At 51.7% G+C, this 27414-nt stretch overlaps 1 protein-coding gene across 1 annotated transcript in view; it reads left to right on the top strand.

The window, feature by feature from the left end:
- Positions 1-27414, top strand: part of LOC138566554 (protein mono-ADP-ribosyltransferase PARP3-like) — a 503923-nt gene that overhangs the window by 435904 nt on the left and 40605 nt on the right. The window contains exon 9 of the mRNA XM_069644027.1: positions 18712-18889. Within this exon, the coding sequence (XP_069500128.1) occupies positions 18712-18889 (178 nt within the window). The remainder of the gene's footprint in view (positions 1-18711; positions 18890-27414) is intronic.

The following is a 27414-nucleotide window of genomic DNA, read 5'->3' as shown; positions in this document are numbered from 1 at the left end:
CCTGGGTTATGGATCTGCTTCCAAGGGAGTTGGGAAAACCCTGACCTTTTGGAAGCAGAGATCATGACATTAATAAGTGTGCAAGAATAGTTGCATTTAATTGTGTCCCTAGCCCTTTTCAGAAACCAACCTTCTCTCTTCTGTACTCGCTCACGCTGACTATAAGGCTCCCTTACGGCAGAAAAAACACAGCCAGAGGGACCTTGATGTGTGAGGGATTTTGAAGACACTGCACGTCACGTTAGGGATAGTGTTACAGTCACGCCCATGTCGACCTCCCCTTTCTATCTTCGAAAGTAAGATGCAATACTCAGCGATTACCACTAGATGTCGGACTATATGCACAGCATGTGAACCTACGCAGATACAATCATCAGAAATGCTATTACGGTGAGTAATGCATGTCATACCTTTCAGAGAGGAAACAAGCAACTCGGAGGTAAGAAAGAACTTGGTGACACTTTGTAACTTGTTTCAGGAATCAAAGTTACACATTAACACATTTACAAGTAGGTACTTTATAACACTTGTTACCTTTTCTAATAAGAGCCCATATGCTCAGAGGCAGAAGAGGGACCCTAGTGATTAAGAAGTCAACAGTAGGCAGATCAGGATAGGGCTCAGATGCAGCAAAACGTCAGAGTTCCAGAGGATATCTCATCGAACAAGCAAGTACAGACTTTAGAGTTAGTAGAACGTGTTCAGGGAATTCGTACAAGGCTCCCTAGATGCGTTCCAGCGTTAGGCTTGGGCGAACGGTATTGGCAAACTTCCAAACACACGAATCACCCACACAGGATCGACACAAGACTTTAAGTAAGTACTACCCAATCCTACACAGTACCTCGGCAGTGAAGAAGAGCTTGCAGATGGGCCCCTTCACAATGAAGCAGCACAGGAACCCGTCTCGGAATTCTTGGTCGATGAAAGAATGGACACTGGATGGAAAGTTGCAGCAGCAGTCAACAGAAAAGGCTCCCAACAAAGGATTATTCAGTGCTTCTCACGGCTCTGTGGATTTGATGCCGTTTTACAAGTACCATATGAAGGATGGTTGTTGACAGTCGGATTCTCTTCACCCTCTCGGTCCACCACTCTGGATAGGGGACTTTAGGGATTTTAATCCTGTCTCTGGAGGTCCAGCAGGAGTCCATCAAAGTTTCAGCGAGAATCGGACTTTGGAAGACCATGCACAGCACTCGGGCTCAAGGTCCCATGGTATTGGCGATTTGCAGCCCTGGAAGGTTACAGCACATCGTGGGATGACTTGTTTCGCAAGTCGTCTCAAAACTGAAGGGACACAACAGTCTCTGGGTTGGAGTCGTCGTCTTTGGGACTCCTAGGTTGCATAGAAGAAAGGGTCAGAACAGGCCCTGGTTACACAACAGGCTTCTCTGGTGGCTGGAATCCACTACAGCCGTCTTCTCTTCATCTTCCTCTTCGGATTCAGCTCCAGTGGCCGACTTGTCTTCAGCTTCCAGAATAGGATAGTTATACACAACTTCTGAAAACTCTTCCTGCAGTTTACAGAAAGGGGTGGGTGGCTGTCCAATCAGGACAGCCAGCCCCCCAGTGGGAACTGGCTTCACTCAGGTTCACCAGAAGACAAAGGGCTGCAGAGTTTTGGACTCCTCCCTCACTTCCTGCCTGCACAGACACACTGGAGGCTCGGCAGTCCACACAAAAGGGTTCCTGCTGAAGAAAACACTTCAACCAGGACCTCCCCCACCTAGGATGGCAGATGAAGACCTAGGAAAGGACAAGCACACTATAAATGGCAAAAAAAGAATGAAGCCACCATTCTAGCAGAATGGTGAGCCTTCTGTGCATTACCACAAGCTGGTTTGACAGCCTGCGTGTGATATTAACACACAAGTCATTAAAGTATGTCCACTGCCACCAGCCCTAAGTGTTAGCTTGTCACAGTAAGTGAAATGTTACTCGAGCAGTGAGAAAGGGGATACTATGCATCTCCTGTGAAGGCATCACAGTCGACTACAGATTAGAAATTGGGCTACAAACTTTTATCAAAGTAAAAGAGGGATTGGAAAAAAGGCCTACCTTGCCCTATTCTAAAATGGGATTTCCCTACCTAAATAAAACCAAGGATAGTCTGTGTCAGGAAGTCCTAAATAATCATCTGTCTGTGGTCAAACCCTATGCTTACCCTCACAACTACCTGCATACAATGTGTAGGGATGTCAGCATCAAAATCAATAGTGTTCAAAATAAAGTTCAGAGCTTCTTCTGGCTAGTGGCTTGTAATCGGCTTCCCCTTCCCCAAGTCCTGAATAGTTCATAAGGTACAGGGGTTCCCTTCTCCCAAGGGTTTAAATCTTCCAGCTTTTCACAACAACACAGTGGTTTCCTTCCCCAAGAGTTCAAATCTTCCTGCATTCAAAACGACACTTGACTTCAAAATCACTTAAAAGGTTATGGCAAAACAAAAGCTTCTTTAGGGTTGTTTGCAGAGGCGTTTCCATTCAGGGCTACCCGGTCTAGGCGCAGTTGTCCGTTCCCACCGTCCACCCATTACAGGTCACGCAAACGGTACCCTTTCTTGACTGCACTTTCATCAACACCAATATACTTGCTTCATTTGCAGGCATCACACTCTCCTGACACTGTACTGTGACTTGGTTAGCCACCATGCACTTATTACTCTTGCTTATTCCAGTTATTATTTCATATAGTTCCTTGAACTCTCTTGGCTTTGGTTAGTGCTGGATTTCTCATATCATACAACTCATATCATGCTCCCTTGGCTTTGCTTGCACTTATTTCTCAGGTAACAGTTCCTTCTGATTTGGCTATTGCCAATGCTTAGTTTCGCATATAATGTAGTTCACCATTTCAATACAGTTCACAAACTTCCTTTCATTAAGATTCACAATCTTCCTTTTTCTCCTCAACGTTCAAGAGTGTTCACAACTTAGTTTAATTTCGTTCGGTATTCAAATTGCGTTCACTATTCAATATTTTATATTTTGCTTTCATTTAAATAGCAATGCGTGCTGCTTTCATTTAAATCATTGTCCTTTACTTGATTTCTATGTTTGCCTGCCAGCCCTGCATTCCCCCTCGCCGGTCGGACTTGAAGCTTCTTCCGAGGTCCTCTACCGCCACGGCTTCCTTTCTCTCAGTGCGGTACCTCGCAGCTACTCCCAGCAGTCCTCTGCGTCTCCCGCTCACACCGCTACACTGCATAATCTGCCTGCACCCAGCAGTTTGTGGGCATTCGTCCACAGCTGACACTCTTTCCAACTCGTTGCCGGCTTTTAAAGATCCCAGCTCCATGCTTCTTCCAAAAAGGACTAGACCGCTCACCACTAAAGCGGTAGACTTACTTTACTTGTGTTGTCCTCCACCTCATCTCAGTACCTGGCCGGGATCGGTATGCGTCTGCATTAATAAAGTGAGGATGTGTTGTTCTAAGCATCCTCTACTACGTCCCAGTAGCATACTGGTGTGTTTTGGGAAAAGAAAGGCTGACAGAAGCCTGAGAAGACTTTATGGATGGAGGGTTCATTGTGAGAGGGAAATGGGGGAAACCGTGTCTCACCTAAGGACGTCCTCTCCCCACTCACTAAGTCTCCTCCACCCAGGTGATCCTCCCTCGCATATCCACCCCCAGTGTCAGGATACAAAAGCAATGGCCTTTCCCTGGCCGCCCGAGAAGAGGATACTGGTGGAACAGAAGTGAGGACGCCCACCCCAGCACTCCACATAACGTGGGTTGTGCTGGTCTCACATATAAAATGTGAAGGGGACGGAAATCCCTCTCTACCCTTGGAAACAGTAGTTCACCCAAGGTAAATCAAGAGAAAATAAAATGGGAAGCTCAAAGGGCACCCCAGCAACACTGGCCAGAAAGTGGTGTGTGCTGCAATGAATAAATGTAGCTGCCAAGAGTTATAGAAAAGGATAGCTTCAAAAATACACTATGGCGCATCAGCAAAATGACACCCATAAAAAGAGTAAAAGGGTGAATGTGGGAAAAAGGTTCCGACTTACTTAGGAACAATGGAAAAAACACAGAAGTCCAGCAAAAAGTTTTGGGGATCTCACAGGTGGGAATATTTAGCATAGAAATGAAAATCTACCCTAAGCTTTAGCATTCCATTTGTACATGCGTTCAAGATGAGGAATTAACTGACCAGATAGGCCAAATAATTGTGATATTTCAGCAGGAATATTAGTCCTTTTATATTGCAATCGATAATTAAGTCACATTGCTTACTGGGGATCTATCCTTTCGTTTTTTTCTACTTATATTTTCCTTCACCAATTTGCGTTGTTTCCAAGAAAACGACGATAAGGTTTTAAAAAAAAAAACAAATGTATGCAATTGTTCAATAATTGTCATTTATTTATTGTTTCTAGAAGAGAAAACAAAATAATATTTTGATAAGATCCATGAATGAATACAGTGGTCTGAGTTTGCTTGAGCCAAAAATATTAGAGTAACACATTGGTCTAAGTAAATGTAAACATTTGAAGACATTATCTACTACAGGTAGCATTCTTTGTATATTGTGTTCTGATTTCCCCAGCTACTCGCAGAAGGGGCACTCTCTTCAGTACATTTATTTACTCTATCCAAACACCCAGTATGTGAAGCATTTCTATTCTCCCCCATATGTAAGCTCCTTTTTCTGTATTTTCCTGTGCAGGTGGTAGTTGGCATATCAGCACAATGGGCACTGTACCAACATTATTCCACAACATTGTTAATTTCCAAACCCATTATTGTCTCTCAGCATGAGGAACAACCCTACTTCTCCGGCATGGGGTCTGGCATGGATTCACATGCTCCTGAATATTCAAGAAATCCTCAGTAAAGAAAAAACAGTTTCACTTTCACTTACAAACTGTCTTTCTCCTATGAACCAATCACTGAGCTCTGGGCTATACTGCCCCCAGCCAATGACTGCCCTCTTCCTGGCAGCATCATCAGATTTTTGGGAGTCCTCCTGTTTCGCTCTGTATATTTTTAAGGCGTTTTCGAGTTTATTCGTTCAAATGTAAAATTTTTGTCTCATAGAGCCTGTGTGCTCTTACGTGCTTTCGACCGGCAATCAGGGATCTGTTTGTCGGCGTCTTTCGTCGCCCCTCAAGGGCTAGAATAGTCGAATTTTCATTGAAGCTTCTGGAAGGCCATCAGGCCTACACCGCACGCCGGACCATGTCAGAGGAGAAGAAGGACCGAGGTTCTCTCTTCAAACTTTGCTCTAGCTTCGCCTAAGGAGCGTGATTGTGGAGGACAAACAATCCCAGTGCCTCTACTATCTCCATCCGGACCACAAGGAGGCGGATTGCAAGATTTGCCTGGGATTCACCAAACGCACCATGAAGGATCGGCACATACGATTGGCGGCGTGGCTCAACGCCAAGTCCTCTACCCCAGGCGGCAAGCAGGGACAAGCCTCGCCCAGAATCAGCCAGTTCCGAAGAGCGGGCTCATAAGTCCTTTGAGGTCACCTCGTCCGTGGGGGTCCAAGACAAAGCCAAGCACTGTGAGTCTGTTTCCGTCGGGGGTCGTCGTGCAAGCGGGTCCCGTGATGAGCAGGGCACGATCAACATCACCATCTGCTTCCATCTCAAGCCATCGCTCCAGCTCCTCGAAGAACCCTGGGAAGCTGCGGGAGAAGCCGGAGAAGGCCAAGGCGCCAAGTAAAGTGACCAACCTGCCCTTGAAGGCCCAGGTGGCCCAGGAGAAATCAACATCAATCGAGCTGGTGGCAGCCACCCTCTCGAAGGCGAAAGGGGCTGACCCTGTCTGGCGGACCCCGGCTATACCGAGAGTGGCCCTTCCTCCCAGGCTTGAGACTTCGGCCAAGCCGGTGGAGAAGACACCAGATAAGAAGATGCCAGCCCTTGAGCCCAGCTGCGACCCCTCAGGATGCAAAGAAGGGGGGAGCAGTGGAGGCCTCTACAGTGCTTCAAGGCATGGATATTTCTTCGTTGAACGACAAGGACATGGCGTCCGTTCACATGGTCGTGGAAGACGTGAGAAGCAACGGCGATGGCGGAAACGCTGAGGAGGACGATGACGGTGAACGCTTCGGGGGGCGGGCAGATGTAGCTGATGACAACGAAGACGTAGTTGCTGGGCCCAGAAGGCCTACTCCTCCTCCACCTCCCAGAGACGTGTCGCTAGACATCCTGTCCACTCTCCACATGCTGGTGTCAGAGATACAGAAGAGGATGCCAAGGGCAGCCCTGGCCCCGGTGGCTCAGGGCCCAATGCCCACGAAGACAAGGAAGAGGCACCCCACGCCGCCTCATCAACTGCCTCACATACTCTTCCCCCTACGGACACGGAGACGATGGATACGGGCGACGACGGCAGCGTGTCCCCACCCTGAGAGCGTCTCCACCTGACGACGTGAGTTCATTCCCTTTATGGTCGCCCACGCTGACACCAGAAGAGACTATAAAGGAAGGGTTACTGTGCCAGTGCCGAGAGGCTAAAAGGAAGACCATTCTGGAAGTACCTCTCCTAGATGACGTTTGGGACGAGAGCCTGACGCTGATGAAGAATCCCGCCTCAGCCCTGGCGAAAAGAGACCGGCTGGAGAAGAAGTACCGGGTGCCGGAGTCCACACCCAAGTGCCTGCGATCGCAGCCTTCCCCAGACTCGGTTGTCTCGGCGGCTTCGAGGAAGAAGTCCTTAAATCCATAGTCGTCAGCCTCTGTTCCTCCGGCCAGCGAGGGTGATTTACACAGCAGCAACGAAGGTCAAGGCGGCAAACATGCTTGCTATCCTGCTCAGGTACGACAGGGAACTGTGGTACAAGATGCCCCGTTGCTGGAATTCCTCCCTGATGACAAGCGGGTCGAGGCTCTTGAGATTCTCCAGGAGGGTGAAGTGGCATCGGTCCATCCAATCACCATGGCCCTGGACATCGCGGACACAGGGTTCCGCCAGTTGGGTAACAGTGTCTGCCTCCATCGTCGTGGCTAGTTGAAAGCCACCAACTTTTGGTAGGAAGTTCAAATGAGCGTCCTGGACATGCCGCTTGCTGGGGACAATCTGTTTGGGAAGGCTGTCGATGGCTCATTGCAAGCCATCAAGACTGACACTGAGATGGCCCTGGCCCTAGGCACGCTTCAGTAACACTGCCCTTCCTTTCATGTCTCAGGAGGGAAATCCGGAAGATCGTCAAAGGGTTTCGGCAGCGGATCATCCTCTTACCATCAACCCTCCCACCCTGTTCCACGACCCAGGAGGCCTACAGGGGACGTTTCAAGGCTTTCGAAGGTGGCCGCTGTTGTCGTAGCTCCCAAGGCGGCATGCAGGCCCTGAAGCAGGACTGAACTGACCAGGATTTTGGGCCCATGCACCCTGGTGGGAGGCCGGCCGGCTTCGTCAGCGAGTGGAAGATCTCCACCAATCGATGGGTGCTGGACTCTCTCCCACGGACAAACTTGTTCCCTCAGCTCCTACAGGAGGTACGGCCCATGCTAAAAAAAGGGGTGATAGAGTGCATTCCAAAGTGATTCTGGGGTGCCTAAGTTTACTCCAGATACTTCTTAGTAAGAAAGAAGACCGGGGGCTGGTGGCTCATTCTCAACCTGCAGCGACTAAACAAGTTCCTTAAGTCACAAAAATTCAGTATGGTTATGTTGCACCAAGTGCTCTGTCAACTGGAGGAAGGGGATCTGGAGGACACTTACTTCCACGTACCCATTCACGAGAAACATTGGCAGTTCCTGCACTTCGTTGTACAGGACAAACACTACCATTTCAAGGCGCTTCCCTTCGGACTGAAGTTGGCACCCAGGGTGTTTGCGAAGTGCCTGGCACGAGTGGCGTCCCATCTACGCCTGCAGGGGATTCATGTCTACCCGTACCTCAATGACTGGCTCATCAGGGCCAAGGCAAGAAAAATTGCTTTCGGCCACACGGACAGGACTGTCCGGCTGCTGACGGGTCTGGGATTCCCTGTGAATTATCCAAATTCCTGCTTGATTACATCGCAGGTCACTCTGTTCCTGGGGGCCAGGCTCAACATAGTCTAAAGCCTGGTGGCCCCCTCGGAAGAATGGATTGCAACCATTTTGAGCAAGGTACAACGGCTATTGGCACTGAAGATCGCCACAGTGTGAGCCATCAAGTCACTGCTCGGCATGATGTCATTGTGTATCTACCTGATGCAACCCCTCCAGGAATTCCTGGACACCTGGTGGATCCAGGTGTCCGGAAGCTTCACGGAAAGGATTGCTCTCGATGAGAAAGTTCTTCGAGCGATTGGGGTGTGTGGCGTGCGCTCCAACATCTCCCGGGGCACAAACTTCCAGAGGCCCCCGTAGCAGGAGACGGTCACCACGGACGCTTCCCTGGAGGGCTGGGGGGCCCACGCCAGACGTCTCCACACCAGAGGCCTGTGGCTACCGGAGGAGAAGGATCTACACATCAATGTCCTGGAACTACGGGTAGTGTTCTGTGCCCTCAAGTCATTCATTCCATCCCTTAAGGGCAAAGTGGTGAGGGTCTTCATGGACAATACCACCACAATGTTCTACATCAGGAATCAGGGGGGCACCAGATCCCCAGCACTCTCCAGAGAGGAGAAGGATTTATGGCTCTAGGTCGTCACCCATGGGATGTTTCTCATTCTGTTTCCCCTAGGGGAGTCAAGAATACTGTTGCTGACTCTCTTAGCAAGGAGCTGCGCTCTATCCACGTATGGGAACTTCGGCAGGATCAAGTAGACAACCTATTCCTCAGGTGGGGTAGACCCAAGACTGATCTGTTTGCGACGGCGACGAACACCAAGTGCCAGAGGTTCGCCAGCAGGTTCCGCCATCTAGGGAGCATGGGGGGAAGCGTTCTCCTTCCCGTGGGAAGGCCTGATCTTGTACGCATTCCCGCCATTGCCTTTGCTACTACGAGTAATCAGTCAATTCAAACAGGAGGATCCTCGTCGCCCTAGCGTGACCATGGCAGATTTGGTACACGAACCTTCTCAGCCTGTCGACGTCACCTTCAGTCAATTTACCAGTGGTCGTGGATCTGCTTGCCAGAGAAGGAGGCGCAATCCTGCACTACGACCCAGGATCGCTGAACCTGAAGACCTGGCTCCTGCAGCCTTAGAGTTCAGTGGGTACAAACTGCTGGCGGACTGCAGGGAAGTCCTTGCCTGGGCCAGGGTATCGTCGACTCTTACGTGAAACGGGCACAAGTGGAAGCGTCACAGAATATCAACCCTCTGAGGGCCACGGGCCCTCAGATCCTTCCGTATTTGTTGTCATTGGCTGTGGCGGGGCTGGGGCACGCCTTCATCAAAGTGCATCTGGCGGCTATCTCCCGCTACACCAGGTCTCCGGGACGGTCTTCTCTTTGGTCACACCTTCTAGTCAAGGAGTTCCTCAAAGGTCTATTTCGATCATTCCGCTTGTGAAGGCATCTGCCCAGGTTTGGGAACTCAACGTGGTGTTGAAGAGGCTCATGGGTGCCCCCTTCGAGCCTATGCATCAAGCTCCTCTCAAGTTCTTTTAGTGGAAGACATTGTTTCTCGTGGCCATCACCTCTGCCAGGAGGGTGGGTGATATCCAGGCCCTGTCCTTCAAGCAGCCTTATTTAACTTTCCACGAGATGAGGGCGGTGCTGCGGACGCACCCCTCTTTCATGCCTAAGGTTCCATCGGAATTCCATCTCAACGAACCTTTGGTGTTGCCTGTGTTTTTTCCGAGGACTTTGTCGCCGGCTGATAGGACTTTGCGCTCGCTGGATGTGGCTCGAGCGCTAAAGGTCTATGTGGCACGCACGAAGAGTTTCCAGGCGACGTCACAACTTTTTGTGAAATTTTTTCCTCTGAACCATGGGAAAGCTTTGTCCAAGGCTTCCGTCTCCAGGTGGCTCTCTGGCTGTATCACTGACTGTCACTGGTTGGCAAACCGACCGCTGCCCAGCCGTCCAAGAACCCACTCTACCAGAGCGATCGCTGCGACAACAGCGTTGCTGTCTGGTGTGCCTCTGCTGGACATCTGCAGGGCTGCAACGTGGAGGTCTATGCACATCTTCACAAGAATCTACTGCATCGACAGCGATTCCAGAGAGGGGTCCAGGGTCGGCAAGCAGTGCTACGCAACCTTTTCGCTTGAAGGTGAGCCTGATGAGGAGGTAAGAGTAATTGCTTCTGTGGACCTCCTGTGGTTGTGTATGATGTACTGCTGTGCATTCTTTATTCATGAGCATGTGAATCCATGCCAGACCCCATGCTAGAGAAGGAACAAGTTACTTACCTGTAACTGTTGTTCTCCAGTATGGGTCCGGCATTGATTCACATGCAAACCCTCCCTCATACCTCTCTGCAGCTTTTCTTAGTCATACTGCCACTTTACATGTTACCAAATCTGAAGATGGCTGCAAGAGGAGGGGCTTAGGGGTAGGGCAGTCATTGGCCGGGGGCAGTATGACCCAGAGCTCAATGATTGGTTTATAGGAGAAAGACAGTTTGTAAATGAAAGTGAAACTGTTTTTTCTTTTACCAAGGATTCCCGGCCTGACGACGGGGAATATTCATGAGCATGTGAATCCATGCTATACCCATGCTGGAGAACAACAGTTACAGGTAAGTGACTTGTTCCAGCCTAGGCATGGAGTTCCACAGTATGCCTATCTGCATTTCTGAAAATTACAAACTACGGAACCAGGATATTTACTTTTCATCAGGAGCCCCTGCATATTCGTTAGGCTTGACACAATCTATGGAATTCCCTGCGTGAAAGCCTGTCACTTTTTCTTTCCTGCCACTGAACAATTTCCACCATATACTCTTAAGTCCCGTCCCGTTTTCTCCATACTGCATGGGCGTTCCTTCCTAGGGGCAGGAGACTGAACCTTTTTCACCAGAAAAAACATTCGTCCCCTTTAAATTTAGAGGCATGCAGGGGTGCGGCCCTCGGAGCATGCACTACCCTTACTCCGCCCACCGGTGCCACACCTCAGTCCCCTTTTCCCGTTGACGGGAACGGGCCGATTTCACCAGCGCTCCTGGGTTTGGCTTCGACCATGTAATACCACACGCTCTTCCCAGGAAACTTCTTTTATCTTTTTATATTCTTTTTGTCAATCAGGTACTTGGTCCTCCAGCACCATGCCCCTCCCTGGCACCTGTCGGCAGTCAATGATATGGCAAATAACTACATGTAATTAGTTGATTATGAATAATTCAATTTTGTACTAACCAGGGTAATTTTTTACACACCCTGGTTAAAACCCAACAGGCACAACTGCCTTTTTGTGGTTTTCTCTGTTCTTTTTACTAATTGTCTTATTGCATTATTTTCTATTCCAATTATTTGTTGAAATCATAATGTACATATAGTATGTCTCCTTTTCATCTTTTGTTATGTTGTTTTTTTTAAAAACGTGTAAAAAACATTTTTGAAATACGTTAAAGAATATGTTTCTTTGTATAATAAATCTATTTTCATGTACTCCTTAGGTTTTTTTCTTTGGCTCTGTTGTTCCTGTGACTTTCCTTGAAAGCATATGCCTTATAAATAAGATGAAGATTCAACCATAAAATCATTGACAGAATTCAGGATTGTCTTGTGCATGGGTTCCTTTCTGAGGTTCCTTGTATTTAATGTTTATATTGCCCCCGCCTGCACACTGGGGCACACCTATTGTTTGTATACACAGACTTCAGCGGTCTTCATCAGGGGTCCAGCCTGAGAGTGGCTCTTTCCTATGTCTGAACCCCATGCTCTTTGTCTCTGCTGCCTTGGCCCAGACCATGTCTGGGAAGGTTATACCGCATGGGATGTTCTGACTCCACACGCACTGAAGAACAGGCTAAGTAGGTGGAGGGAGCTCTTTGAAAGGTCTCTTCCAGAGGACTTAAAGGACTTCATCAGACAGAGAGGCCCAAGGGAGGGCTGCTGTTTTCCATCGCACCCCGTAAGGTCGACTCCTTCCCAGGGAAGCGTCCGAGCGGGAGTAATCTCTTTGGTTCCCGTACCGACGCTAGTCCAGCTACCGGCCTCATGGCCGAGGGGGTCACTAGATCCTTCCAGACGCAATGCTGAGGGCCCGCAAGGTTCATTTACCGGATGTACACCCGAGGGGCAACGCCCTAGTACCGGCCTAATGTCGAGGGGGCGCCTGCATGCAGCATGACCGGTGACACTGCTGAGGGCAATATGCCTTCCAGGCCCCGGTTTGTGGTGCAGGGTAGACCTCATGCCCCACAGCCAAGAGTCTTGGAGGAGGCTGGGCCCAGAGAGCCAAACACCACAACTTTGGCACGCAGCTCGACAAAATGGCCACCGTGCCAGACAACATGGCCTCTCGTCCGATACCACTCCTAGGAGGTGGGACTGGTGTGAACCAGGTACATGGCCTATAGTTTATTCATCAGCAGCGCAGGGCAGGTTACCCCTGCAACCGAGACAGAGTGCGCTCCAGCCCCAGCAGCCGCCAGCCACTCCAGCAATATCACCTGCCACCTCTACAGCCTCTGAAGACAGGTTCCTCAAAAGGTTGTTGCTGGTGCTGATGCAAACCCCTCAGATGGGGCCATCCTGCGGGATGCAGTCAGGGACTTTCCCCCCGCCCCCGGTCACTCCACCGGCGCCCATAGTCATTTCTTTATGGCTTGGGCACCACCGCCCACAGTGTAACCCCTGCTGCCTCTGCAGGCTCCCCTACCTCCACAGTACAGGCGGTTCCAGCCTCTGCAGCATCCTTCGGCTCCAGTCTCCACACCGCAGCCCACGGTACCCATCACTCCTCTACCCGCTCTGGACCAGCCGGACACTCTGGTGGACACAGACGAGGTGGAGGACCCTGACACGCCATTGTCAGCCAAGGCCTTGCACGAACAGCTTGCAGGTTTGGCAGAATATTGGGCCTTTCTCAACCAGAGGTCGAGCAGCCCGAGGAGGGGGTCTTGGCAGAAGTCCTCACCCTACAACCCCCTATCAGAACGGGGATCCTGATGCAGAAAGTTGTTGTTGCCTTGGCCAAGAAGGGTTGGCTCAAGCCACACTCAGCCCAACTTGTCAATCAGGGCCTCAATGCTAAGTATAGGCAGATGGAGGGGGATCCACTCTTGCTGTCGGCGCACCTTCAACCGCACACTTCGGTAATCGCTGCAGAATCACTCTACTCTAAGCCTCAGTTGTCCTTGGCCACCTCGTCCTCAGCGCTGCCAGGCAAGGAGGAGAAGATCTTGGAGCCGTACGGAAAGAAGCTGTACTCCAACGCCTCGCTGCACCTGCATCAGTCCAATGCAGATGCCATGCCGGCAGCCGTTAAGCACAGGCTTTGGTGGGAAATAGCAGACTTCCTTCCAGAACTTCCGGTGCAGAGCCAAGCACGCTTCAAGGCGGGTCTAGGAGAAGCCAAGCTGGTGACGTAGGACATCATGGAGTCCACCGTGGCCCACATAGATACCTCTGGCTGGGCCATATGCATTGCCACGAACATGAAAAGGTCTGCCTGGCTTTGGGCTATTAAGTTTAACCCGGATGTCCAGGAACACATATTGGACCTTCCATTCGAGGGTAGCTACCTCTTTCACTCCACCAGCAATGAGGAATTAGATAAACCGAACAACAGTTTGCAAACTGCAAAGTCTTTATCTATCCTAACGAAGGCCATGCCCAAGGCGTACACCCAGTCCCATCAACGCTCCGACAATGGGCGGGCATTCGTCGGGTTCCGGGGCTTCTAAGAACAGAGGTCGAGGCAGCCTAACCAGTCTCCAAGTCAGCACCAGCGCAAACAACAAAAGAGGGGGGGCTTTTTCTAGTGCCCCTCCGCAGCAGCAGCCTCAGAGGGAAAGAAGGCATGATGCGTCCCTTCAGGTCCACGTGTCTCAAGTGGGGGGCAGGCTTGCCTTTCACCTGTAATTTTGGCACCAGAGCTTTTTGGACCCCTGGATCCTCTCTGTAGTTTCCTCTGGGTACCGCCTACTGGTCCCTCCCTGGCCTGAGAGTTGTGTTGTACCTATCCACCCTCAACCTCTCCCTCCCTCTTCAGAAATACAAGATGGTTACGCCAGCACTCATTGCGTAGACACTGGACAGGGGAGACTGGATGTGCTCCCTGGATCTGAAGGACGCGTATCTACACGTCCCTATTTGGCAGCCTCATCGTTCCTTCCTACTGTTCAGGATCATGGGCTGCCATTTCCAGTACAAGATGCTACCCTTCAGCCTCATCTCGGCCCCAACGGTGTTTACCAGACTCATGAATGCAGTGGCAGCCCTCCTCAGGGCCCAGGGCCACCATCTCTACCTGTACCTGGTCGACTGGCTCGTCAGGGCCCAATCTCCAGAGGTGGTGCGCCATACTGCCTCCGCCCTTATGAGCACACTACACAACCAGGCATTTTCACTCAACCGGGGGGTAAAAATAATAGGGCGGACCCTCTTTTTTGTAAGGGGGCTTGACTCAGGAGGGTAAGAGGTATAGAGAGAGGGGGTGAGTCAAAAGCTACGCTAACCAAGGCGTGACATAGGGTCACCAGGTTTGCAGTAGAGCTAGATAAATACTAACTCAAAACAAGACAAAAAACAAAAGCCCAAGGATGCGACGTGATGACTCGTTGTCCCATCGCGTCGAGCTTCTTTCCCTCGCCGTCCGGCGGTGAAGTTGATGTTGATGCCGATGCCCCCCCCCCCCGCCTTCTTCCTGGCCACCGCTGAGACGACTGAATCCGGGGTCGGCTGTGCTCTAAGGCATAGAGGGGCCACGTCGGGGACTCGGTACTTCTTTTCGTATCGGTCCCTTTTTGCCGGCGTCGTGGACGGCACGACGACGATTAAGGCGGCCAACACCCTGGCTATCGTTGCCCGTTATGACAGGGAACTTTGGTATAAAATCGCTCCCTTGTTGGACTTCCTGCCGGACGACAAGAGGACAGAGGCCTATAGAGGGTGGGGCAAGTCTGGAGGTTCCTGCCGTCGTCGCCAGGGAGGTCAAGGCGGCCTCGAAACAGGACTGAACTGACCGTGGCGTCGGGCCCCCACGAAGCACCCCGGTCGGAGGCCGGCTGGCGAAGTTCGTCAGCGTGTGGGAGTCCATCTCCACTGACCGTTGGGTGCTGGAAACCCTGGCGCAGGGGCACGCCCTCGAGTTTCTAAAGAAGTTCCCTTGCATGCCACCCGTGGTCAGGAAGGAAAACCACGTACCCCAGCTGCTGCTGGAGGTAAGGGCGATGCTCAAGAAAGGTGCCATCTAGCTCGTCCCAAAGATAATTCGGGGCTCCGGTGCCTACTCAAGATACTTTCTCGTAAAGAAGAAGACAGGAGGTTGGCGTCCCATCCTGGACCTACGGCGACTGAACAAGTACATCAAGGCTCAGAAGTTCCGGACGGTCACCCTCCAGCATGTGCTGAGACAGCTGGTGGAGGACGAGTTCCTGTCGTCGTTGGACTTGGAGGATGCCTACTTCCACATCCCCATTCTAAAAGGACACCGGAAGTTAATCAGGTTCGTGGTCCAAGGACGGCACTACCAGTTCAAGGCCCTCCCGTTCGGATTAAAGTCGGCACCCAAGGTATTCACCAAGTGCCTAGCACCGGTGGCGACGTGGCTATGCCTGCAAGGGATCCACGTCTATCCCTACCTGGACGACTGGCTCATCCAATCAAGGACCAGGGAGCTCACCGTAGAACACACAGCGAAGACCATCCAGCTACTCACGGACCTGGGGTTCTCCATCAGCTTCCTCAAATCCCACCTGGTCCCTTCGCAGGTCGCCCTGTTTCTGGCAGCCAAGCTCGACACAGTGGCACGGCTGGCCTCTCCGTCCGACGAAAGGACGAAACCCATCCTGGACAAGGTGCAACGCCTGCTAGCCACGGACATAGCCAGGGTAAGATCCATCAAATCCCTTCTCGGGATGATGTCCTCCTGCATCTATCTGGTACGCCTGTGCAGACTTTGAATGCGTCCACTGCAAGAGTTCCTCAATGCACACTGGATCCAGACGAGAGGCAGCTTCGAGGTCAGGATAACGCTCATCAAGACCTTCCGACGAGTGATCCGGTGGTGGGGCACCTGCACTCATCTGACAGCGGGCGCAGACTTTCAGACCCCAGCTCACCAGGTAACGGTGATGACGGATGCCTCCCTGGAAGGGTGGGGAGCGCATACCGGGGATCTCCACGTGAGAGGCATTTGGCCCCCGGAGGAAAAACAGCTTCATATCAACATTCTGGAGCTCCGCGCAGTGTTTTGGCCCTCAGGTCTTTTCTTCCGTCCCTCAAGGGCAAGGTGGTGAGGATCTTCACCGACAACACCACCACGATGTTCTACATCAGGAAGCAGGGTGGAACCAGATCCCCAGCGCTGTTCAAGGAAGCCCAGGATCTGTGGCACTGGGCCGTCGACCAGGGGATGTTTCTGGTACCCTTTCATCTGGCAGGGATAAAATACACCATCGCTGACTCATTCAGCAGGGAGCAGTGCTCGTGCCGCGAGTGGGAGCTACGCCAGGATCAAGTGGATCAACTCTTCAGGCTGTGGGGCAGACCCCAGGTCGATCTCTTCGCGACGGCAACGAACTCCAAGTGCCAGAGGTTCGCCAGCAGGTTCCCCCAACCGAGGAGCATGGGTGATGCTTTCTCGTTCCCCTGGGACATCCTGTTCCTCTATGCTTTCCCGCCGTTGCCACTTCTACTCCGGCTCGTCAACCAGCTCAAGAGTTCTCGGTGCAGGATGATTCTCATCGCACCGGCGTGGCTGAGACAGATCTGATTCCCGGACCTTCTGGACTTATCGGCGTCCCCACCAGTCAGACTGCCCGTGGACGCGGATCTTCTCTCCAGAGATCCCTAAGTCGCTGAACTCTGAACTTGATCTTGCAGGCCTGGCTCCTGCAGCACTAGAGTTTGGGGGATACGATATACCGGCCGACTGCAGAGAGTTTCTTGCAAAGGCCAGGGCGTCCTCAACTCTCAAGTGTTACGGACACAAATGGAAGAGGTTCTCTGTCTAGTGCCGGGCACAGAAGATTAACCCTCTACGGATTACGGGCCCTCAAGTACTGCCATACTTACTGTTGTTGGCCAAGGCTGGACTAGCTCACGCCTCCTTCAAGATACATCTGGCTGCCGTTTCCAGATACACCAGGACAACAGGACGGGTGTCCTTGTGGTCTCATCACCTGGTGAAGGAATTTATGAAGGGACTATTCCGCTCGTTCCCGCCGGTGAAGGTCCCAGCCCCGGCGTGGGAGCTCAACGTGGTGCTGACTAGGCTCATGGGGGCACCATTGAAGTTCCTATCGTGGAAAACAGCTTTTCTTGTGGCCATCACCTCCGCACAGCGCGTGGGAGAGATTCAGGCCCTATCTTGCAAGCCTCCATACTTGACTTTTCACGACACGAGGGTGGTGCTCAGGATGCATCCCTCCTTCATGCCCAAGGTGCCGTCGGACTTCCACCTCAACGAGCCCTTGATGTTACCAGTTTTCTTCCCGTTGCCTTCGTCGCCGGCCGAGAGCACTTTGCACTCGCTGGATGTAGCTAGAGCGCTGAAGTTCTACGTGGACCGCACGAAGAGTTTTCGGAAGATGTCACAGCTTTTTGTGAACTTTGGGCCTGTGAATCAAGGGAAGGGTCTCTCGAAGGCTTCCATTTCCAGATGGCTCTCCGGCTGTATCATGCACTGTCACCGGTTGGCAAACCGACCACTGACCGGCCGTCCGAGAGCCCATTCGACCAGAGCGATCGCTGCTACCACAGCGTTCTTATCTGGTGTGCCCCTGCTGGACATCTGCAGGGCTGCTACGTGGAGGTCGACGCACACCTTCACGAAATTCTACTGCGTCGATCGTGATTCCAGGGAGGAGTCCAGGGTCGGCCAAGCAGTGCTGCGCAACCTGTTCGCCTGAAGGGCCTGATGAGGAGGTAAGAGTTGCTTAATGTTGAGTTTATGTATTGCCTAATGTTGAGCCTTTTTGCCACCTCCCGTGGTTGTGCATGTGTGTACTGCTATGTAATCTTATATTCATGAGCATGTGAATCCATGTCAGACCCTATGCTGGAGAAGGAAGAAGTTACTTACCTGTAACTGTTGTTCTCCAGTATGGGTCTGGCATGGATTCACATGCGAACCCTCCCGCCTATCCCTCTGCGGCTCTTCACTTGGTCATACTGCCACTTTAGGTGCAACGAAATCTGAGGATGGCTGCCGGAGGCGGGGCTTAGGGAGAGGGCAGTCATTGGCTGTGGGCAGTATGACCCAGAGGTCAGTGATTGGTTACTACTAGGAAAGACAGATCAGAAACGAAACAGATTTTATTTTCTGTACCGAGGATTCCCAGCCTGACGACGGGGAATGTTCATGAGCATGTGAATCCATGCCAGACCCATGCTGGAGAACAACAGTTACAGGTAAGTAACTTGTTCTCTCCCCCTCCCCCTTACCCCCACACTCAACTTTTGATTCTTGCCTAACATTTTCCTTTTCCAAAATGGAACTGAAATTCCTCACTGCCATGACCATCCTTCCTTAACTCATATGGGACATACCGTCTCAACCTTGTGTTGGTATGCAGGTGACTCCCTTTGGGTAGCTCCACTTGTCAGTGGGTTCACTCTCTTCCCAAGACCTCACTTCAAGTGGGATTGAAACTGTGAGGACAAAGCCATTAGAGCAGAAATTCTTCAAATCAAGAACTGCTTGCCTCTGTGGCAGACTATGCAAAGAATCATCTGCTATTTTGTCCTTTTCCTTTATAGGGTGATCGCTATGCAGCTCACAGTGATTTGGACAATCGCCGTCTACTATGGCATGGAACCAATGTGGCGGTGGTAGCTGCTATCCTTAAGAATGGGCTGCGAATCATGCCGCACTCTGGTGGTCGTGTGGGCAGGGGCATCTATTTTGCATCAGAGAACAGCATGTCCACTGGATTTGGTAAATCAACAGTTTTATTTCTATGGACAGTTAAATAGAGCGGTGAAAATTGTTCATGTTCTGAGTATATCTTTTTTAAATTACTTTGCGTAATCCTGCATTATGTATGATGCATCACATTGTTTTCAACTGTAGGCAACATGGGTGATATTTCCCACTCTATTTCCCAATCTATAGTGTGATTTACTGTCCTTTGTCATGTCTTAATGGATAAGATCTTCTTAAACAGTTGAAAACTCTGTCTCCTTCTGTTCGCTTAAGTAGTTGTTTCTAACGTGGTTAGCCCGCATTGTAGTGCTCCACTAATTTGGTCTCTCATTGTTCGCTAGTGTCTGGGGAGGTATGTAGGGGTAGCAGGTGGAGTAGGCATTAACACAAATTGTCTGATTAGGTGAGAATTTATTAGCGTAAGCGTGATCTTGAGGATCACATGCCACTCTAGCAAGCAGGGTGTCTTGGGAGCTGTGAGGGGTCAGAAATGTGAGGCGGACATTCTCAATATATGCCATTTTATTAAATCATAGGTTTCAGTAGGCACCTCACTATCCAGACCCCTGATGAGGATTTCCCTGCTTAAAATAAACTAACGGAAACCCTCTGACAAAGGATATCTGGCCCTCACACTTGTACATAAAATACACAAGAAAATATATGGCAATTTACAGCAACAGCAACATTAACATCCGCTCCCAGCACTTGCCTTGACACTCACTGGCCTATGTCAGCGTAGGCCTGCACTTAACTATTTATTGGCAGCTGACCTCTCCCTAGCAATTCCTCCACTGGGCACTGTAAGGAAGGCATGGTATCAAACAGTGAAGACAGACACAGGTGATCACAGGGTGTTTATTGAACTTCAATGTGGTGGTTGAACGCCTATCTAAACCTACATCTAAGGATGGGAGCAAGCTATGACCATCAAATAATAATAACAGAGTCCTTGTTATTAAAAGGGCCTATACTAATAAACCTATTGCCAATCCTTACTTCTAAATACAAAGGGGCTAATTCATAGATTTCAGCGCAGAGGCAGCGCACGCAAGCAGTACAGAGAGGGAGCGTGCGCCAGCGGTGTGCGCTAAACAGCATTCTGGTGCACCACGTATTCATGGAATTACTAAGCCATTTTGAGCGCTGGCGCAGTGCACATCCCGCAGCACCAGTTACCAGTAAGGAAAAGCCATTGAAATGGCCAATGCAGCGCAAAGTGCTGCGCTAACCCTGGACCAGCTTACAGGGCCGCTACACTGTAATCGCGTGAAAATACTACGCGTACCCCGCTCGGGGCAGCCACAACGCGTGAAAATGTACTAGCGCACCCCTCGGAATACACCTACCCCGCTTGCGCCAGGTAAATTGCATAGAAAAAGTAGCCCCTGTGGTGTGGACTGCCTGTGGGGCATGGCCAGGGTGGATGGGCTGCCTGCGGGGCATGTGGAGGGTGAGTGGGCTTCCTGTGGGGCATGCCCAGGGTGGATGGGGTGGCTGCGTGTATTTTGTGGGTGCGCGGAGAGTTACACACGCGATAGGCCTTGCGCGAGCGTGGTATGTGTATTTTGGGGGTGTGTGGGGAGTTACACACGTGATAGGCCTTGTGCGAGCGTGGTATGTGTATTTTGGGGGTGTGCGGGGAGTTTCACACGCGATAGGGCTTGGCCGAACAGGGCATGTGTATTTTGTGGGTGCGCGGGGTGTTGCACATGCGATAGGCCTTGGGCAAGTAGGGTACATGTATTTTGGGGGTGCGCGGGGAGTTTCACACGCGACAGGCCTTGTGCTAGCGTGGTATGTGTATTACCGGGGTACACGGGGAGTTTCACACGCGACAGGCTTTGTGCGAGCGTGGTACGTGTATTACTGTGGTACGCGGGGAGTTTCACACGCGACAGGCCTTGTGCGAGCGTGGTACGTGTATTTTGGGGCTGTGCAGGGAGTTTCACACGTAATTTTGCATTGTGGGCCCTCCCGGGTGTGGCCTTTCCCCCCCTCGCCATTCCCTGCAGGCAGACCACACCACAGGGGACTAGCCTACAACCCCCATGCCCTGCAGGCAGCCCACATGGCACCATGCACTCCTGAGCGCACTTGTGAGCCCTGACTCATGTCCCCCTGTACCCCCAGCCGTGAGGGGCACCTGCCTGCAAGCCCCGACTCATGTCCGCCTGCACCTCCAGCCACCCAGCAGTGAGGGGCACCTGCCTGCAGGCCCCGGCTCATGTCCCCCTGCACCTCCAGCCACCCAGCAGTGAGGGGCACCTGCCTGCAGGCCCCGACTCATGTCCCCGCCAAACACGTCATCACGATCCACACTCATGGCCCTCATGGCCACCCAAATCCCACCCCACGCCACCCCATTCCAAACATCCAAACAAGTATTCCATCCACTCCACATTGAAATCGCCATGTCATGATAGATCCCAAATATGCAAAAAATATGCACATCAATACATGTCCGTGAGACACACACAATGGGGGCAAATGAATGACAAAACCCACATCTTGACATGCACAAAACAAATGAGAGAGTACCACACAAATGAAGTATGGAATCAAAATGTATTAAATACAAAATTAACGGAATGAAAGAAAATCACACAAGAAAAAAATTAATAAACAAAAGGCTGGATGTCCAAAATGAATAAAAAATATATGAATGCTGAATCCAAATAAATCCAAATGAAAATGGCTCCAGAGGGTACGTCCATCAAACCAAATCCAAAGGTAAAAAAAAAGAAGTCAAATCCATTCCGGAACTATATACAAGGTAAAAATCCAGGGTCCATGAGCCCAACAATGCAAAGGAAACCTACAAAATACCCTACCTAATAAATAACTATATACAAAAATGTGGGGCATAGTCCATGCGCCCCAAATGAAAGAAAAATAGAAAGGAAACTAAACACTAATGAACTATATACAATGGCGGCGGGCAAGTCCAACGGCTCACTTGTTGATGTCCCGGGCCAGGGCATCATCGAATTCCTGTTCAACGTCCTGGAGGTAGGCCTGTTCCCTGGCCCCGAGGTCTCGCAGGGATAATGCCATGTTCACCTCCAAATCCCTGCGAATTCCCTTGAGGCACTCAGCCCGCCTCAGCACCCCACGCATGGAGTTCTCCGCCCTGACCATAGTGAGCTGTGCCTCTTCCGCCCGCCGCCGTTCCGCATCTATTTCCTGGCCCAACCGCTGCCACACGGAAGACACTCCCAATCCAGGGTCCTCCTGCCCTTGGGCCGATGCCTGCCCCTCTGATGTTGATTGGCCCGAGCCATCATCGCTCCCCCCTTTAGCCTGCTGCTGCCGTGCAGGTGCCCTGCCTGTCGATGCCTGCACATCCTCCTCCTGCTGGGGTCCAGGTTTTGGGGTGGCCACCCCTGCTGGACCTCCGACTCCCGACTGTGGCAGTGATGTGTCCTCCACCAGCATGGCCGCTGGGTCAGCGGCAGCTCCACAGGGTTGCCGGTGACATTTGGGCAGGTAGATGGCACAGAGGACGACTGGTGCATAGGGGGTTCAGTTGAGGAGGGGGTCGGGTGAAGACCCAGCACACCGAGGAACCCAGTGCTGGTGACCTATCCTAGTAGGTTGATGCGGTCAAAGAGACATGCAAAATGACTTGCATTCTCCTCACGAGAACTCTGCAAGTCATCCCGCATGTCACGTTGACACAACGCCACCCCAGCTAGGACAGGCTCAACCCGGTCACGGATTGCCATGTCCGCAAGGAGAGGAAGGCCATTTGTAGTTCGCGGATCCCCTCCCTGAAAACAGGTCTGGGCGTAGGCATCCCTGGTGGTGCGGGATGATGCAGTCACAGGATCGGGGCAGGATTACACACAGGCACCTCCGCGGTGGCCTGTGCTGCCTCCTGTCCCTGCCCCTGGAATGCACCACTAGCACCACTGGAATCCCCACCTCCAGGCCCCGTGCGTGGCCTTTCCACGGCCTCCTCCTCAACCAATCCCTCCACCAACCTGGATGACTCTGTGCCATCTACCTCCATAGCCCCCTGTGGGGGCTCAGCTGCCCCTTCTGCTGCCGAGGAGTCCACCTCCAACCTCCCCCTATTGGACCTCCCCTCGGCAGCTGCGGCCGCGGACTCGGCACCAGACTCCTAACTCCCCAAAGAGATGACAACCTGGGACGGGAGCTGGGCCTTGCGTTTCTGGCTGGCGGTGGGATCCCTGCCGCTTTGCTCCACAGCACCGTCTCCGCCCTCTTCATCAGTTGATGCTGCAGACAGGGAGAGAAAAAACACAGGCATCAGAGCACTGTACAATGGTCCGATACACACATGCCATTTGCACATGTGTGGCAGTGTCAAACTTCACAGATGGCATCACACTCGCCAACACACATCATTTGAACCGACACACATGCGCAAGTTAACAGGACTGTTGCAGCAGGCAGCAGCATCCATACTCATACAACAGCATGAGCATCCGAAGGTTAGCCTGACGTCACATGCAACACAGGGAGTGCCAAACACATGCACACACGCCACCAGACATACATGCATCTGTAAATCTCCAACACCTGTCACAGTGAAATCAGCGCCAACTTTGTCACATCTGCCAAACAGCCTCCTACATGTTGGTGTCACATGCCAAATACACACACACGCACATGTACACCGTGGACCAGCATCCATGTGTCATACCCCAACCATGCCATAGTACATACACAGAAATGTAAACATGTGTGCACCCCCATATGCATTTGGGCATCATGCATTTGAACACATACACCATTGATGTGACTCACACATGACTGGACTCACATGCGGCAGACTCCTGTCCCTGCACATACACATCCATACATGGGGCTTTCCACACATAGGTCCCAGCTGCACACTCCTGGCACACCTCATCATGCACTTCGTCCATTCAGTACGCATGGACACCTACCGCTCGACTCCAAACGGGTCGTCATCCGAAGGACTTGGAGATGGAGCGCTGGGTTTGTGTGTTCCAGGACCCTCATCTGGATGTTGGTAAGGCGGACCCGGCACCCCTCTGCATCCACTGTCTTCAAGAGCTGCCGGGCCTTGCTGATGGTCCTGGACCTGAAGTCCTCCCATCACTTCCAGACGTGTTGCATATCTCGGGCTGCCACCCCCTCCACGTTGATGACAGCCACAATGTCCTTCCAGATCCCCTTCTGTCCTTCATTTTCAGCATGTGAACTTCCAAAGAGGGCATCATAATGCCCCAGGACTTGCTCCACCAGGATGCCAACTTCTTTGGCACTGAAGCTGACAGCCCTCTTCCTCTCTGCTGGAGGGTTGCCAGTGGTGCCAGATGGTGTTGTGTCGGACATGGCAACCCCCGGAGGCAGGTGTGGGTGGGCAACTGGGTCCTGGGGCTGGGCTGTGGAGCGATGGAATACCAGTCGGGAGTCTTCTGTTCCAGCAGGGGTGGTCACAGCAACTGGACCCCTGCAGATGGCTGATGTGCAGACACCAAATAGCAGGGCACGTGTCCAGCAGGCAGGCAGGCAGCAGCAGATGTGAGGTGGGAGCGTGCTCAGGCCTCTGGGGGGCAGGAAAATGGCCTGCAGGGCAGGAGCGTGGTCTTCCGTGTGTTGTCGTGTGGCCAGCTTGATACGAAGTGGCTTGGCATGTGAAAAGAGTGCACGTCAGCGTGTTATTCGAGGAAAGGCCCTTAGCGCGTAAGCGCGTCTGTGACATTACGCGTGCGGGCGTTTCCCTCCTGATGGGTGCATAGTGAAACAGCACGTGAAGAAACAGCACGTACGCGTGTTAATGCGTGTAATTGGAGGAAAGGCCCTTAGCGCGTACACCCGTAAGTGACGTTGCACGTCTGTGCTGGTTTAAAAGGTACGCGCAGGATGCCATTTTCTTGTACGTGCTTTTTGTGGAGAGCGATCGGGTGATTCTTGTACTTCTTGTCGGTTCACACGCGATTACTTCACAACGGTTCCAGTTCGTACTCCTTGTATACTCAGACAGAGTTCTATTCTTCTTTTGACGGGGGTGTTGCCAACGCGCACACGTGTGTCTTTTTCACATTCTTTTTCCAGGCAGACGGTGAGTCACGCTTGTATTTTTCAACATTCAGAGGTCATTGTAGCCAGCGTGTACCACGCGTACGCTCCTTTTTGTATTTCTGGGTGCCACAGCGTATTGCGAGTTCTTTATTCCACGCACGTGGGCTACCAGGGGTCGTGTGCACGTTAAATTTTGTTTTCGGGGTGCCTGAGCGTTGCGTGACCTGTCATCTTCCCCCAGGGGTCACAGACAGCCTTGCTATAGCACTAGGGTACGTATTCCACCTAGTACCCTACCCCTTTCACCCCAATTGCCCAGGACAATTGTTTACTGCACCTCCCATTCGCACAAGAACATCAGTGCCAGGGTTGGGAGGCAACCAAGTGGTAAGGGAGGCAAAGGTGGCCGACCTCCAAGAGGTGGGCGCGGTAGGGGACGTGGCCAGGATGTGCAGGGTGGCCCAAGAGGCCAGTGTACGGAGGACCAATCAGGGACACCTATGCCCCCCCCCCCCCAATGGGTCGGGGAGATGCAGCTGACACCATCCCAGCTCAGGCCTTGTTAATCCCGCCCATATTGTCAACTGAACCGGCACAGGATGACTCCCAGGCTGACTTCCGTGTCACCAAGTCAAAGCAACATGTGGGGGTGAAAGTTGCTGTCACCAGGCCCAGTGGATCTGGGGCAGCAATGTCATCTGCTGCACCAAGTAGCCAGGGTGAGGAGGCTGCAGGGGCAGCTGCACCTCAATCCACCCCAGCTCCGAGTCACCCAGCCAGGACAGTGTTGGTCCAAGTCCATCACACAGAGGTTGGTCCTGCCAACATCACCCAGCAGCCAATGTCCGCAGTGAGACCTTTGGTCATCATGCCTTTGGCTACTTCCAGTGCCCAGTCCACCTGCACTTCTGCCCCTACCAACCAGAGCGGCATGAGCAACTCAGGGTCCGCACCACCTCTCAAGAGGAAGAAGGGTGTTCATGCGGTACAGGCTGGGACCCCAGACATGGCTCCCCCCTCCGGCACGTCAAGGAAGCGTTGTTTCAATAATGTGGAACTAGACGCACTTGTGGGCTACGTGTCGGCCCATGGCTGCGAAATGCTGGTGACTGCAGGGTGCAAGACTATGACTGCTCATCGTAGGGCCCACTGGCAGACCATCGCGGACCACATTAGTTCCCTTAGATTTGTGAGGCGCACAGCTGATGATTGCTCTAAGCGGTGGAATGACCTGAAACGCAGAGCAAAGAACAAGCAAGCTTCCAATCATGCCTCTACTCTGGTGACTGGCGGTGGGTCTCCACCAGAGGAGGAACAACTCACTGAAAATGAGTCTGTTGCTGGAGCCTTCATCACAGAGAATCAGATCCAAGGCGTGGGAGATCTACCAGATCTTGAAGCAATGTCCGGTGAGTGCCCATGCATGTGTGTGCAATCCATGTGTATGTTTCTTGGGTGATGTGTTCTGATTGAGTGCCAGGTGAGGCTGTGTAGTCATGACTGCTATGGGTCACCCATGTGGTCCCTCCAAACCATTCCCCGGCCTTGGGTTTCACAGTATCCCTTCTGACCGCAGTTGACTAATTGCACCTGGTTACTGCACTTGCCCTTCAACTGTCATCTTGACACAACATTGTTCATACTGTTTTCCTGTTCATTCTGCCTGATTGATGAAATACTTAGCATTTTTACAACACATTTGTGTGCCGTACTGCCCCAAATGTAACATACTTCAGTCGTAGATTACACCCCACAATGGCCCACATTTCTTACCTTATTATGGGAATGATTTCACCAATCAGGCTGATTGAGTAATGTGCACCTAAACATGGCCTGCACACAATCATTATGGGGCCCTGTTTGAATGTTGAACATGACAAGTGTCTTCTGTCATGTCGAAGTGACCAACCATTCATGTATCCATGTGCCTGCCATCACTGCATCAGTGAACACTGGCTTTGTTGCAGCGTGTGGCACATGTGTGTTTTGTCACACTATTTTGCATGTTTTATTTCATGATGTCCATCTGACATTGATGGGTGACAGTACTGATTTGCAACCATCTGGGTGTCCTTGTCAAATCTGCCATGGCTATGCTACGTGCCATCTGTGTGCTGGCATGTGTCATGTATGTGGATTGTCCATGCCACTCACAGGCTAATGTGTGATGCCAGTGCTATCCAGCATGCAGCACATGTGTTGGTTTTCCATCTTGGAGTCATCAGTGTCTGCTTTTTGCCTCCCCTTCCAACTCATTAACAGTGCATGCATGCCAGAGTTATTGTCATGTGTGACATGTGTCATTTATGTACTGGATGTCTGCCTCGTCATGCCTATGTGTGTCGGCTATGGTGCTCATGCCTGTTTTCATTAGTTTTCTTTTATGTTTTTGCAGGTGATGAGGCACTTGATGCTGTTGAGGAGGAGGAGAGGGTGCAGAGCCAGGAGTACTCACAGCCACAACCAGACACCAGTGGAGGATGTGGGGTGGTGGTGGGTTAAAACCCATTACTCCT

The sequence above is a fragment of the Ambystoma mexicanum genome, chromosome 2p (genome assembly GCF_040938575.1).
Source record: "Ambystoma mexicanum isolate Mex_15411 chromosome 2p, UKY_AmexF1_1, whole genome shotgun sequence".
Classification (NCBI taxonomy): Eukaryota; Metazoa; Chordata; class Amphibia; order Caudata; family Ambystomatidae; genus Ambystoma; species Ambystoma mexicanum.
The sequence above is the reverse complement of the archived record's forward strand: the minus strand, read 5'-3'. Positions and strand labels throughout refer to the sequence as shown.